This window comes from Cuculus canorus, chromosome 2 (assembly GCF_017976375.1).
Source record: "Cuculus canorus isolate bCucCan1 chromosome 2, bCucCan1.pri, whole genome shotgun sequence".
Classification (NCBI taxonomy): domain Eukaryota; kingdom Metazoa; phylum Chordata; class Aves; order Cuculiformes; family Cuculidae; genus Cuculus; species Cuculus canorus.
The window spans coordinates 117,463,009-117,479,466 of NC_071402.1; the positions used below are offsets into that span (position 1 = coordinate 117,463,009).

General features: G+C 37.0%; 1 protein-coding gene across 6 annotated transcripts in view; it reads right to left on the reverse strand.

Annotated features, from left to right (window-relative positions):
* Positions 1-16,458, reverse strand: part of GADL1 (glutamate decarboxylase like 1) — a 158,218-nt gene that overhangs the window by 53,344 nt on the left and 88,416 nt on the right. For all 6 annotated transcript variants that reach the window (XM_054060222.1, XM_054060221.1, XM_054060220.1 and 3 more), the window contains exons 6-9: positions 15,061-15,176; positions 9,255-9,334; positions 9,085-9,139; positions 5,827-5,943 (exon numbers count right to left, since the gene is read on the reverse strand). In XM_054060222.1, coding sequence (XP_053916197.1) covers positions 5,827-5,943; positions 9,085-9,139; positions 9,255-9,334; positions 15,061-15,176 — 368 coding nt within the window. The remainder of the gene's footprint in view (positions 1-5,826; positions 5,944-9,084; positions 9,140-9,254; positions 9,335-15,060; positions 15,177-16,458) is intronic.

Here is a 16,458-nt window from a genome sequence, read left to right on the forward strand (position 1 = left end):
GTTGAGTGTCATTTTATCTAATCTAGATACCCGTCTTCAAGTGACATCTTTTGCAGATGTCTCTCTCTATGGACTATAGAAGCAACCCAAGAAACCAACCTATATTACCCAAGTTTAACTTCTGGGCAACTGGAATCAGGGAAGGTGATTCTCATCCATGAACTCGGCAAGGATCAGATCTCACCCACCAGCTGCTATGAATCTTCAGTTCTCAACAACATTTCTCCATGGGGGTGTGGTGGTGAAAACACACAACAAACAGTAGATAGGTCATATATATTGCATTTGAGAAATTATTATTAGATATGAAAAAAAAGGATTTTCTAAGTTCACGGAGGCAGCATGCACTTAAACTCCCTGTGATATAAGCAAGACTCCTCAGAGACACATAGGAGACATCACTCTACCAAACATCCATAGACTCAGTTTTTTTAAAAGAAAAAAATCATAAAATTTGGGCTAATGAAAAAGAAGTCACTGATGTGAAGAATCCTTATCTAAGCATGGAGAACACATGCTTCTTTAGCTTCTGTTTGGTTTTTTTTTCCCTGAAAGAAACAGATGTGTTAGCTGATCTTTGAATTTAGCATCAGTATTTGCTTTGTAGGCAATACATTAGGAATAAGATCTACTGTCTCTGGGAGACAGAAACAGTAAAGGCCCACAAGAGAAATGAAAGGTTACTAACTTGTCTTAACACGTGTCGTTCTCATTAATGCAGTACATTCATGCACCACAACATATTTTATGTTGTCATGCTCACAACACCCTTGGTGAGGAAAGGACCTCCTCTCAATCTACAGGCGGACTTGAGGCAGGAAAGTATTTGCCTCAAAGTTCACAGAAATCCTGTGACAGAAATATGATTTGAAACTCAGTGTCTCCAGATAGCTCAAATTAGCCACATTATGGGAGGACAATCAACTGATCTTACTATATTCAGGGATAGATTTCACTCTTCTTATTCTATGATTCAATAGAGTCAAAACTGTCACCAAGTTATTCCCTGATTTTCATAATTCATAAGCAACTCATTGAATTATAATAAATCTTTAAAAAAATTTCATTCAAAGGTGTCTGTATTTGAAGAAATTGATGTTTTCTCACAGTGTCTGAAAAACAGGCTTAGAAAGGCCCTCAAAGGTCATCTAAACAGTGTGCCACCCCCAAAGGCAGGATCAGCCACATCCATCTAATTTCTGTCACACACTTGTCTTCTCTAGAGATTGTTAATCAATGAACACACTTTGCTTGTGATTAGCATTAAAGTGAAAGATGCAGAAAGACATCAGCAGTTACTGCCTCCACTACACCATCCCTCTGATTCTGCCTTCATTTTAAAAATTAATACTGGAGATCTGGAAGAGAGAAACGATAGTCCTGGAGACCCATGCCTCTCCACCACCTTTCAATCTCTCCTTGAGACTCAGTACTACCAGTATGAATTTGTGCTCCATTTTCTTTACTGAATTTAAAGACCAAGGCACTTAGGGACCCAGGGCTACCAAAAACAAAAAAAAAAAACAAAAACAATGAGAAGGCACCTAAAGCCAGTATTCTCCGTCTTCTTATCTGATTTAAAGACCTCTAATGATGGAGGCTGCACAACTTACCATTAAACAGAAATCAAGTGGTTAACAACCCCACTGATTTAAAGCACCAGTTCTAAAAAGTGTTACCTCTTGTCATACATGCAGTGGTCAAGGGAATGGGTTATTTCTTTTCTTTTTGCAGCACGTTTTTAAGCACCTGTACACTATTAAGTTTGTCTCTTCATCTTCTCCAGTTTAAATAACATCAGCGCTTTCAATCTTTCCTCATTGGTCATAATTTCGAGATATGGTTCTGTTTATCCTCTCTGTTTTACTGCTCTCTAATCCTTCTCCTGTAGGTCCTTAACCTTTTTGAAACACAGGTTTTTATTTAGACACAATCTAGATAAAGCAAATAGAGCACCAAGCAAAAAGAATTATTTTAGGTATCTTTATTTAATTCTGAAAGACATTTAACCCTATCTGAAAAGGCTTCTGACTGCTGACTTGTGATGTACTGCAAACCCCATATCTTTTTCTGAGGATCTGCTGTCTAGCTAACAATCCTCATCCTGTGTTTGTGCAGTTGATTATTACAGCTTAAACTCAGAGCTCTATCTTTATTGAACTGCAGGCTAGTTTCTCCACTTTTTTCTCCAAACTGTCAAGATCTCTTTGATTTCTAATCCTGTCCTACAACAGCCTCTTGCAGCAGTTTTATGTCATTTTCAAATTTAGTCAGCGTACTCCTTTCCTGCAAGTTATTAATGAAAATACTAGATAACTTCTAACCTACGATGGACCTTTTTGGAATTCCTGCTCAAATTTTCCTCCCTTTTCAGCAGTAAACCACTGATAAATATTCTTTTAGTATGGTTTTCCAAACAGGTTTTCACTCTCAGGACCACAGGTACAGTTTGGCACATTTCTCTGGCTTTCAGATCAGATATTGCAAAGACACAATAAAATGAACTACTTCTCCACCCATGAGACAACAGAAGGAAGGTAGATAGAGGACAAATCCAGATGAGAACAAGGCAGAGCACTTCAAAAAACAAAGATTATCACCTGTCCCCCATGCACAGTAATCAGTAACTAGGTATGAGAAAATTAATGTGTTCCACATACAACAAGCTGCTTACAGATGAACAACAGGAATCAGTGTTCTCCATATGATTAAACAAACTACCTAAGCACAGGCTAATAGGTCAAACTTGATTTTCCGTGCTGGTCTAGCCATAGGGAAAAAAAGTCAAAGTAACTATCAACAAGGAAGAAATACTCACACACAGTACTTAACGCTACATTAACACAAGACATGACCTACGTAAGCTCTGGAGCTTGAATGCATATTGATGATGCAAAATAAGTCACTAAGAAAGGTATCATGGATGTATGACAAAATGCAATAAGCGACTTGAGTGTGTGCATGAATACTGTAACATGGACAAAATAAGCCTGGTCATAGACTCTGCACTTAGGCTGTTGAACGGCTAGACTACCGAGACAGTCTGGTTTTATTGGTATTATCTTAAAATAACATTTTCCTTAACATCCTTTTTTAGGTTTGTCTCCATATGAGAGCTTATCTACTATTTCTGACATTAATTCTGAAATTTATTTTCCTGAAGCCCACTGATATTACTTTGACATTCTCCCTTTTGCCCTTCCATGAGCTTTATCACTTCATATTTAATGAAAAGAGTCTACCTAAGGCAAGCATATCAATTTTGGATATCAGAACATATTCTGAAATGAGATACATCACTGTAAATCTGGAAATAACACTACTGACATTCATATAAGCTATTCTTCTAAACAGCTCTTGAGACCTCTTTGCAGCAGATAATCCTGACTCCCATCAATGACACACGAAAACTCCTAAATTAGACAGAACTTTCCCTTTCTTTTAATCTTTATTTTAATTGTACTATATCTTTTTTTCTCCAAAGTTACAGCAGGCTGAAACAGCAGTACACACTTATTGTAACTCCAACTGTGTAATATGTAAATCATCCAACAAGAAACCAGCCCTTTCAGAGGAATGTAGACTCTCAAAGTTTTCAAAAAGATTATATTCTTGCCTATAGGGCTAGAAGGAGGTAGGGTTGCTTGAAAATGAAGAAAAATGACCCAACCTTTCACTAATTTTCTCGTACACTGTTTCTGAATGGCACATGCCTGGTGTCACTGTACCTTTTCATATTTTATTCTAGTAGACCTATTTCTAGTGGTGCTGTGACTGAAAAAAAGGTCACATTATGAATCACAGTCTGCTCATTTTACTGCAGTACATTTGTATATACATGCATGCCCTATGTCACTTACATGGAAAGCTTTCAGTCTTTTCCCCATACCTTTTTCTCATGTAAGTATAGCTAGAAACAAACCAGAAACAGCCACCCACTCACAGAGGACAAAAGGAAAGGCAGAAATAATACTCACAGAACTCCTGAGAACCATGGAGAGATTCGTAACATGAATCATGTTTAACTGAACAGTTGACCTTCCAGATCATAAACTCAATTTATTACTGGATATTTGTCCTTCTACTGGGAATCAAACAGCTGACAACTACAGACATTGTTTAAAAAGAAAATTAACTTAAAGATATCCACCGACATTTTCGCCTTAGTTTAACATTAGGCAAAATGAGAAGAAGAAAGTTAATTCTTCACAAAACACTATCAACTGCCTTGGAAGTATATAGTTCAGAATATAGCCCAGGGTCCCCCCATGTAGTTTTAGTTATTCATCTACAGGGAGTATGATAGGAGAATAGTGATTGTCCTCCTACAGCCATTGGACATGGCTCCAGCCATGTCTAATCAACTCACCTAGGATCCAACAAAGATTCTGAATACACCTCTCTTTCCACTGACCACACACAAACACACAAGAGACAAGTGCCTGATGTGAATGCTGTGCTTCTGCTGAAATCACCCGGGGCATTCTGACCAGCACAGAGCCATGAGGAGGCTTTGCAGACACTTTAAATATTACAGCTACATTCTACACCTTTGCCTCCAAGTCAATAACAAAACTCTTCCTGGCTCACACATCCAGTAAATTCATTTATTAATGTCAGAGACATTTATTTGAAACGTATCAGGCCGCCTACGTGGCTTTTCTTTAGACAGTCAACATTAAACACTTCCAAAATTTAGGGCAAGTCTAGAAGTCACCATTAATGTTGCTCCTGATTCTCCCATTGCTCCTTGGCTTTTACTCTAGCCATTCTGAATTTGTGGCATTGCAATAGTGAATGCAAATTTAGAAAATATAAAGAAACCTAGTTTCAGAAAAATACATTTACAGCTAATTCTTTCAGGTAGTAAAACAACTCAGTTATAAGGTTCAATAATGAATTTTAATATCTGAACTTAATATCTGAACTGTTCCAGTGCCCGATGACTCTTTCCATGAAGAATTTTTTTCTGATATCCAGCCTGAACCTCTCCTGGCGGAGCTTCAGGCCATTTCCCCTTGTCCTGTCCTCAGTCACTTGGGAGAAGAGGCCAGCTCCCTCCTCTCCACAACCTCTTTTCAGGTAGTTGTAGAGAGTAATAAGGTCTCCCCTCAGCCTCCTCTTCTCCAGGCTAAAATATATATAGAATATAATATAAAGAATATATATATATAATATATAGAATATAAATGATATATCGTATACATACAATATATCATACACAATATTATATTTATATATAACATTTGTAAACTACATAATATTATCTATTTATATTATATATCATAAAGTTATAATACATTAATGTGTAATATCATACATTATCTATGTCCCACGTTACAACACTACGTATAGTATTATAATCTAATGCATCACACATATGACATGTATATTCGAATGCATATGGTATTATATTAGAATGTGTATTATATATTTTATTAGAACATATTTAATATATAGATTTATCTTAACCCGTATGAACCATTAATGTGTCAGTTCTTTCCACATTCTATTGGAGAATCTGAAGTTATATTTGTATATGATCACTCTTGAAGAATTTATAGCAGGTAGTAAGAAGAAATTTCTTTGAAAATAATTTTGAAATATAATCTGAAAATGACAAAATAGCCTTGACTGCTTGTCATAATCAAAGTATTGGCTGTTTTTCAGCAACAGAGTCAAACCAGAATATATTTCTGTTCTCTGTGCAAAAAATCTTGTTATTATAGCCCAACTTATTTCTACAAAGAAACAGCACCAGTCACAGAAAAATAGCAATTATGAAAAAAGGAATGCAAAATAAAACTACATGGTATAGAAACTCACGTCAACATGAAGCCAGAGGCCATACTTTTCACAGATGTCAGCAATTTTATCCAGAGGATCAAATGCTCCCAGCACTGTTGTACCTGCTGTAGCGCAGACCAGAAATGGTGCTGACCCCTGCAACAGGAATTGAAATAAAATTGTTATTTGTACTGCTCATTTCCTCCAGTATATCAGCAGAGCTAAAGTATGAGAGGGTCTAGGAATGTAGGACAAAGATGCGACAGTCTACATTTTAGTTTCCCAGCAGAAAGTACTGCATTTGTAAGTGCTGACTTTCCATTTCCAGTTAACACCATCTCAGGGCAGACTTCAGCATCTTCAGACTGTTTTGACAGATGCTAGTTTTGTCAAGATCAAAACATAGCTGATATTTGACATGTCTCGTTATACACTGATTTTAATTTCTCAGTCTTCCACATTTTACTACTATATTTGCTGCTATTCTGCCAACTAAAATAGCTCAGCCAGCAGGCTACACATACAAGGAAAGGGCTCATCCCCTCAGGGGTTCCACCTGCCTTGTCTCTACAATGTCCCTATTCTCTGCCTGGTGAAGAGGAACCTTCAGTTAGAGAACATCATTTGCCCTAGGCAGATCCTGCACGTACAGTGACTGCGACAGTCATCCTACCTGCCCCCAATGCCTGGCCTGCAGCAAACGGGTATTCTCTCGCTCCTACTCCCGTCTAAAAAAACAGGAAGGGCTGTAGATGGTAACAGAATTAAAGGAGAGAGACCACGAGAAATCTCAGGCAGTCTTAAGGTTAGAAAGGTGGGATAAGGGAAAATTTTGTCAGGTTGCAGTCTCAAGATAACCACCATTGGTTTCAGGGGCTTTGCTCATTGCTTTCCCATTCAACTAAGTACCAGAGTTACAATTATGATAGCAGACTAGGCTACACATACCAGCCAGTACCTGCCCTTGCAGATGTATGCGCCTGTGCCTACTCAGGAGCAGAAAACGAAACAATGAAAAGAACGGGTGGAGTTTGAAACAATTTCATGAAATTGAGGGTATCAGCCATAGCTATGACTACGCAGTCTCTCTTCCTAGTAAATACATGCTGAAAAAAACCTCTTCTGCACGCTTCAGCATCTGGCCTACGGCATGCTAACACAGTTACTGAAGAGAGACTACAGTGGTTTTGAATTGTAGAATCTGGAATCCCTGGAGTTCATTTGCAGTGAATTAAATCTCTCAGATGACGTAAATCCCTTCGCTGATGTAACTCAAATAGTCAATCTCACAACCCAAGCTGAGACTTCGATTTTATCACAGAGTTGCACAAGTCTGGGTGCTCCGTGGCTTTCCACAAATGAAGCACACCCAATCGGAGCCTCCGCAATCAATTTATTACAAAAGTTAAAGTGAATACATGCCAAGCACTTCCCTCTACTAATGACTGTCATCACACTAGTTTTTCTACTGCGCATGTTCAGTGAGTCAGGGGCTGCTCTAAGGATACTTACCCCTATGTTTCCCTGCCAAACTGTCAACCTTGATGACAAGGCCTGATTTAATATGTCCTTCTTCAGTCCAGATGTCGAAGACATCCTTACATCAGATTCTGATTGCTTTGATCTTTTACTTAGGCCAAGTTCTACTACTCTATTTAATATAAACAATTGTTAATCCTTTACTTACTATTAAGGTGTTCAGAGCACACCCCTTTGTAACATTGCCACTTTTGAGCATCTACTACAAAGGCAGGCTTGATTCACGTTTACACTCTGACAGTTTTATACTTTAACAATGTAGAGGACTGTTAGAATGGTACATAAATATGATTTATTTATATTTTAAATTTTGTGTACAAATTTCTTAAGCAGAGAAAACCTTGAAATGAATTTAAACAAATCCCATACAAGCATGAAAAATTACCACCCCATAATTCACTTCTTGGTCATTCATTCATTCGTAGTACAACATACCACAAAATCAAATTTGCACAATCAAATTTGCAAACCAGCCTGAAGCTCACGTACAAAACACTTGTAAGTGAGGCAAAGACGTATCTGCTGTACCCAGTTTCTCTTAAAGTTCTTACCAATTTTCTCCCACAGCTACGTCAAAGATTCCTCAGCAGGCAGTAGGTAACATGACTGCAAATGGGGACAATTCTAGCACCTCTACAACTTCTGAAGATTGTTACCATTACATTTTTACCACAAAGAAGGGAATTAAATTTTTATTCTTCTTGACAATATGATTAATCTCCCTGATTAAATGCTTTCAATAGAGGCCTAAGAATCTTGGTATTCGTAGTCAGTGATCATTTTGTGCTCCTATCACTAGAAAATACATCCTCTGCTGTCTTGAGATATTAGACTATTTACTGTAATTCACTGAACTGTCCTGTAAAAGTTGTAAAGTAGCACTTTATCAAGGACAGGCACGCTTACTGAAGCTCTGATGAAATGAAAACCTTCCAATATATCTGTAACTTCCATTAAAATGCAAGTGAAATAGTGTTCTTCTGTAAGCAGTGCATTGTAATACAGAATATATATTTTTAATTGCAGAGCATCATATTGAGGTTGAGCCTTTTTTAACAAAAAACATAAATGCCACAGGATTTCTTTCAAATAACCATTAAATTTATTATTATATCAACAAACAAGAACTCTGTTTTCGCAAGAGCAAAGAGCTCATTCTCCTCTCGACCTGCTTTCTCTTCCTCCATTTCATTTTAGTTCTTTTTTCCCTCCAGCTCGCTCAAATGAATAAAGTACAGGTTGTCTTCCACAGATAATGCAAAGTACAGAAAGAGAGTTATCTAGGTCATTAGGGCCACAATGTATCAAAAGTTACACTATCTAGCAGGAAAGTCAAAGAAGAGATGGTTGTTTGCCAAACATCTATTATATCTAAATCAGTGTAATTAACTGAAAAACCTACAGTTTACATTTACCATTTAAGGAAAATAAATACTGCATCCATTTAAAAAAGGGCCAAGGGCTAAAGAGATCCTAGAAGTAACATGCTAAATGCTTCAGAGCGGCATTGTTCAGGACTTTTATTACTAGTAACTCCACACTATGGAATTTTTCTCACTCATTAGAGGGTAGTACCTAGAAATCTTGGCTTGTTACACAAGCTTGTGACAGATTGTAGCTGTAAGAAAGACACTGGTACATTAACTCTCCTACTTTTAAGATTTCACTCACTCATAGTTTTCTCTCCTTTCACTCAGACACAAGCACACCATCCGCATACAGTCCTCCTCTCTCCTTCATGCTCTCTCCCCCTCTCACCTCTTTCCTGGCCCGTTGGACTTGTTTCTCCAGTTCCTCAGGTATCATCTTACCTCTAAGGGACACAGATTTAAAACTTTTTCAGTTACATTCAAATAGCTTGGTTATGTACAGCACCACTGTATTTTTAAAAGGCTGAGAGAACACAGCTGTGGCTTTTGCTTGCTAACCTTTCATCTGTTTTGATGAAGCAAACATTCTCTGTACCAATACCCAGGAAGGAAGCTGCCTTCTTCATGGAGTAATGACACTATAAATGAAAGAGGTATGAAAAAAAGTGAGTACACAATTTAAAAAAAAAAAAAAAATCCTTAGCACAGGGAACAGTGACACTGAAATTAATTTAATAGCAGCTAGCAGTCAGGATAACAGTCTGTCCTAACACAAAAAAAGCACACCAATAAAGCAAATTGACAAAGTTACACAGCAACGATACCATCTTGTATTTAACAGTTAATGACACACACTGAAGACTGGTTCAAAGTGAGACAAAGAAGGTGTGCACCATTTTTAAACTGTGGGCTGAAAAAATGAGAAGATCTATTCCATATTGTTATTTTGAAGCTGGTCTTCATTAGAGTGAAAAACAGATTTTTCAAGTGTTATCAGGGAACTATTGTGTCAAAACATTTTAATAGGACTGAGTCAAAAGTATCAATGAGTCTAAGAGTTAGGAAATTCACATTAAAGTCCAAAGGCTACTGAACGCAACAGCCTAGCAGCAACCTATAGGTCTCAAAGTCCAAAAGCACAACTCCTTGGAAACAGGACTCTTAATTAGGATGTATCTTGTGGTACAACAAAAGCCTCTGCCACTCCTTGCAATTTCTCTAAATGCTTTCTCTAAACATCTGCTGTAGTCCTCTGCCAGAGACAGGATACCATGCCATACTGATCCTTGGCCTGATCCAGCAACTCTGTTCGTGGATTCAAAGAGCTCAAGTCTCAAGACTTACTAAAGCCTCTAGATATGGTACAACTGGGATTGCCAAAGCTTTCAAAGCCCTATCTCTGCAAAAGGATCCGAAAATCCTGTTGTTCAGATAGAAAGGTTGTTCACACGACTGTGGCTCTTAGAAGCCCTTACAAAAGCAGTTAGACTTTAGACAGGACTTAGCATATCTTCAACAGTTAATATGGACTTTGCAAAAGGTTCCAGTTTGGACCAGTCTGCATTTTCCAGGAAATGAAGTTACTATTTCAGCAAACAATTTTAGCTGGGCATTCAAAGGCATTTTTGAATTATTATAGATGCACACAGCCCACTTCTCACTTTGCACTGAATAAGGTGCTTTAGTGTATGAAACATGTAAAGTGACTGTAAAACAAGCAGTCCCTTCACCTGCTCGAAGGATGTTAGAAATGGATGTTTATTCAATCAGGATGTGGTAAAATGGCTCTGATGAGAAGGATACTCAAGCCTACAGTCCACTCTGTACTTTTTACAAGCTTTTGGTCCAGTTAAGTAAATATTTAAGGTATATCTCACCGTATTTCCAACATTCAACTCTATAAGGAACTGCTTGACTGGAGATACTGCTATTCCAAGATAAGGATATTTTGTCTTATTCTAGAATAAGTCTATGCTGATCTCAACTTAATTCATCTTCAAGATTAGCCTGGGAATTCAAGATACAGTACCCTTCTTAATCTGAAGATATTTTTAGACGTCAAAACCACTCTGAACAACCTGCAGCATGCCAAACGCCTACCCACTCATAGCAATCGTCTCAGTTTTGAGAGTGTGCAGTATCTTATGGGACTATACAGTTCTTTGCAGAATCAAGACCATCCAATCCTATCACTGTATCCAAGACTATCACTGTTCTTCTCAGAAAATAAATTTGGCTCTTTTTCATATTATTACTGAAGAGTTAAAATAACACATACTCCAGCAACTGTGAAGATGTCTAGAATTGTTAGTTTTCATACAGGAGGTGAAGCCAGGTGGTTAATTAATTCCATTTTCTTCCAGAGAGTTCACATAAACGCAGTTACTGTGAACATAATTATGAAAAATGTACAACATTTTAATGTGTGGGTATGAATATATTAAAGCCTGTCACGCTTATTTTGATGAGATGGATCATCTCAAAAGGGCTCTTTCTTCCTGACAAAAAGGTTCCCCCTACCATCACCCACTTTTTAAATAAAGGCATACAAAGACACTATCTGATACCATCAGGTAGTTTTAAGAAAGCTTAAATTTGTAACATGACACATCCACAAAGCATTTAGGGCTCATTCATTTAGACTGTTACAAGAATAATAACATACATAGGTGGATAATTGGTCTTATATTACATCAAATTACATCAACAATGGTAATAATGGTTGTAGAGTGCCTGTGTGTTGTTCAGTAGAAGTTTGGAGGTGTTTTCAACTGATTAGTAAATCACTTAAAATACAAGTTCCTCCATCACCGATTTCTATCCACTAGGTTCAAATAAAAGGTGTGAATCACCAGGAATACACAGATTGCTCAAAACTGAGAAAGCAGTAGACCTGCAAATTCAGTATACTAGTAGATAGACAATCACTAAATTATGTGGTTTATGGTATGGGAGACTGGAAGAAAGATAAAAGAGGCTTAAGCACCTGAGAGTTTATACCAAAAAACAGAGTGAAAGAGAAGACCAAAAGGAATACCAAAACAAAACAAGCTGCAAGACACATTATTTTTTGCCTACACAAGTATTTCTGCGCCTCTTGGAAAATTTTGTCAGATCTTCAGTAGGATAGAAAAGAGACAAGACTTATACCACTGCATAGACTTGGAATAGGCTTTCTTTGTGAAATAAAAGCTGTCTTTTAGTTACATTGATTGAAAACATACAAGAATTTCTTTTTTTCTCTACTATTACTAGAAACCATTATGTTAAATTACACTGCATCATTTTAAGAAAAAATATACCAGAGAACATTTAGCAGCTCCAGTCACAACAGTGCCAACTAATTCACTTGTTCACAGTTCCCTTTCCAAAAAGAAGGAAAGAAATATCCAGATAAAAGGTATTATTTGCCTCTTGATTATAAACAGTTTTAAAATAATAATTTTAGACACCGTGCGTTCAGATTACTCTTACCATGTCCTTTGCAGTTCTATATGTTTGGACACATTATTAAATCTGTGGCTGTTCATAGTAAGAAATGCATGCCTTTGAGCAAAAGGTCAAATTGGAATGGTCCATTTAAGATGTGCCGCTGTACTATTCTAATTCTAGCTAGACATAGTTTTTGTTTCCTAATACTGTTTGCAAAGACAAGTTACTTTCCCCCTGTGCTCATTAAAACAGAAGATAAATTTGTATTTTCTTGATTTTGAAAGGCTTCCTAGAAACATGATTGCATAAAGCAATTACATTATTATGGGATTGTTTTATTATTCATTTTTGTCTGTTGTAATTTCAACCAGGGACAACATGGTGAGTTAATGTTGTGTTCTCTCACTTTATTACTTTCATGATCAAGTTGCACTGGGGAGGAATTTAGTTTCATTGCATCTAAAAAACTGCTCATATCAGCATGCACATTTAAACTATTTACACATCCTCTTCTACCCTCACTTACCTCAAATTTAGCAGATTTCTTCCTTTTAGAAGAAATCAATGCAATACATTCTTGGGTCAGAATAAAGTTCAGATGGGAATTCAAATAGCAAAAAAGTGATAAAAAGGTGGGCTGACATCTATAATTACAACTGTATTCAACTCCTACAGAGCCACAAATCACATCTCAAGGAAGTGAGATATAACTTCTGTACTACTGCTACTATCTCAAGACGAATCACTCTGTAATGGTCCAGCAAGAGTCCAGCAATTAGCATGAACAGTGTTCATTGTGTATCACCATCATTTTAAGTAACCAAACATTTTACTTGAAGGAACAAGGATCCTTTCTCTTCCTGAGGGCCAAACAGAGCACATGAGGACCTTGGGTGGGCCAAGCTTTGAACGCAGACCTTCACATTATTCAAGAACATATGAAAAATACATAGCCTCAGATCACATAAAGTTAAGTCACTGACAAGTCCATGCCTTCCCCTGCTCTACAACAAGGCAACTCTTTCAGTCTGCCAAGTGCCAGACTGAAACTTTGGGATTTGGCAACTCAAAGCAAAAATCATTTCATTTAAACACAGTGTTGAAGCCAAGACCTAAAATGACACAAGTGCCTTGAGCAGCTATGCGTTCTGACTCCTTATCAATACTTTCAGCTCATTATAGCCTCATGGCTTCTCCATGCCAATACTGTTTCCCTGATTCATGTCAAAGATAAACACATGTTGCTAACTTTTCCAGGATAATTTTTTTTTAATCATTGCTTCTCCAGGTAGCTCTTCAGTTAAAAAAAAAAAAAGTCACAAAATAATAACAAATTAAAAAAATTAAGATTGCATGACACAAGTTCTTCTGTACTTCTCTTCAGTGTGGGCCATTTATTACATATATTCTCAATATGGCATATCTGAACTAAACAGTATTCCAAAAGATGATATAACTTGGAGTCTAGTACAGGTGAATCTAAAATAGATATATATGAATATGCACGTCTCCCTGACAACAATGAATAAACACTAGAAATCTTAGACAACAGGCACAATATCAACTACTAAAAGCAGCAGTTTTACAGCAAGCGATTACCGAGGACTAAAAACAACACTGTTCTATGAATAAAGCAAAGTATTAGAGATCAAGAGCATTGCCTTACAAATAATTTAACAATTTTTTTTTCCTGGTCAGTTCTATGTTTTGTGGGTATGGTCTTCTGGTGAAGCAAAGACATAATACATTTACTCTTTTGTCGTGAAATCAAATGTTTTGGAGTACAGGGGTATAAATTTCAGTTAAATCTTGCAATGAAATAAAAAACTTACTTCATGCTAAAAGTTCTACATGCATCACTTCAAAAGAACATGTTTCAACCGAATTTTTTCCTCCTTAGTTATTTCTAAGATGCAATGCGATGAATAAAGTATGAACTGGCACGTCATATCATATAAATACTTTTCAGAAAGAAAAAATACTAAGTATATCTTGTCTGGGGAAAAAAAATCCCTTTGCTTAGGACATTTGGATTCAGTTCCAAAATATATGTGCTGTCTTAGGCAACTTATTCAATGCCTTCATCCCTTGGGCCTCTTCAAAATAAGCCTCTTGTCTATTTACACTACAAACTGTTTGGAGCATAAACTAAGAGCTAAAATTTTTCTAGGACTGTATACTTCCTACTACAACAAGGTTCTCACTTCCTTTGGGGCCTTTATAAAGTGGAGTCAGAATTAATAACAACTTTGTACTAATCAAATTATAAACTCTTAGAATTAGAGAGACAGATGAGAGAAAAGCCTCAAAAAGTTAGCTTCAGAATAAATGTATGAATATAACTCAATTTCCCACAGGCAGTTTGGATATATATTATTCAAAAACTGTAAAACTAGCCATATATTTTCAATTATTTAAAGAAGAACTCTCTAAAGAACCAGAGTTTTTTTTCTGAAATGCTTTATGGTGCGTTTGGTTCTGTACTATAACCAATTTGCATTCATATGCAGGGCACAGTGGGAGCCGCAGAGAGCCATCTCACAAGTCCACAGATGTTCGGCTTCGTACATATTAAACCTGCAGAAAAGAACTTTGACACCCAAAACCTACCTATGGTTCCTGTTAGATTTTATGCGATGGGAAACCAAATGTTGCAGACTTCCACAACACACCATATGGATTCTGCTTCAGGGTGGCCCCACGTGCAACCTATTCTTGTATCAGCAATTTCCAAGAGCAAGAACATCTGCCTTTGTTTTCTGAAAGCAAGGAAGCTTCTACAGGGAAATTAGACTACTCTGCTAGCTCCAATATTCCGCATCATACACTGATGACAAATTTATTGAACCAGTTCCCCATCAGATACGCAATTGATATAATTTTGCAGCCATTTAAAAATATAGTTCAAAGAGCTTTTTTGTTTAATTTTTACCTCTTCTGAGGTGAACAGGACTAGTCTTGGCAAACCCGAAAGCCCTTTTTCCTTTATCTCAGGACAAAATTTGTATCTTGCTAAGTTCATAGCATACATATTAGAAACAGAGCCACCTGCAGAAAGAGACATACAAATATCACGTTAGCCACAGCCCTAGAACCTATCCCTCTGTCTTGACCTATTAAAGAAAAGAAATAACCACATATTTAGCCTACAGATGCATCTGTCATAGCTTATTTCCTCCCCAAAAGTCTATAGATATAAAACAAACTTAGGGCGCTGCAGCATGCATGGAAAGAGAGTGTGTTTCAATGCTCTTCAGGGATTTTTCCTGAAGGATAAGAACTGTGCCCAAACAGTCCTTTCCAACACAGTATACCCTGCAACAGCTTCTTTCCATTTACACTGAAGTAATGCCCACTCAGCTGCCTGCACCAAGCTCAGCTGTGGCTGTCTAGGAGACTGCTTGGGAAACCAGGCTTCTTTTATCGGGGGAGAAAAAACAACCCAGTGGGCGGTAACTGGAACAAGGTGAGATCTGGAGGGGTTTTATTCACTTCAAGGAACAAAACCAAAATAGTAAGAAAAATCTTTATATAAAACTAGCACAAGAAGTACAATTCATTTATCATTGACAGCATCTCAGTAAATTTTAATGAAGCAATTCTGCTGTATAAGCAAGGATTCCACTGGAAATATGTATCAAAAGTGATGTGAAGAAAATCCATGCCATTAATACCTTTTTCTAAAAAAATTTACAGGATCTTAGTTTATTTATTATTCTACTGCTCCCATGAAGGCTAGAATTACCAACTTTGGTTTGGTCTTGCACAGGGGAAGAGTGGTGTAAATCCATTTACTCATTTAATCTCTCTTCTGACCCCCAAATTTGACAGAAAAGTTCCACATCTAGCCTAAAAATTTGTGGAATAATATCATTATGTTTCATTATTTCAATACAGTGGGATGGTATGCTACTTAACAGAACATTTGAAAACCATGGGTTATCAAGAAATTTAAGAAATAACTGCTCGGCTGGTCTTATAACATTTAAAAAAGAACTATCAAATGCAAGGACTTAAGCTAATGACATTCCCACTAAGATAAACTAAGGCAGGATACACAGATCAGTGCCCTCAGGCACCACTGGTTGCTGTCTAGCATATAAATCAGCTCCATGTCTGTCATCAAACAATTTGACTCAGTGCAATGAAGCTGTTGGTATTGTTGTTAATAAGGTCATGAAGGGCATCCATTACAAACAATTATTTTCCACATAATTATATTTAACACAGAACTGTTTCCATTCATTCACCAATCAGATTCACAGAATTATTACTAGAAACACAAGATAAGCCTGGATTAAACAGTTGTATGTGTGCAACACTGCATATT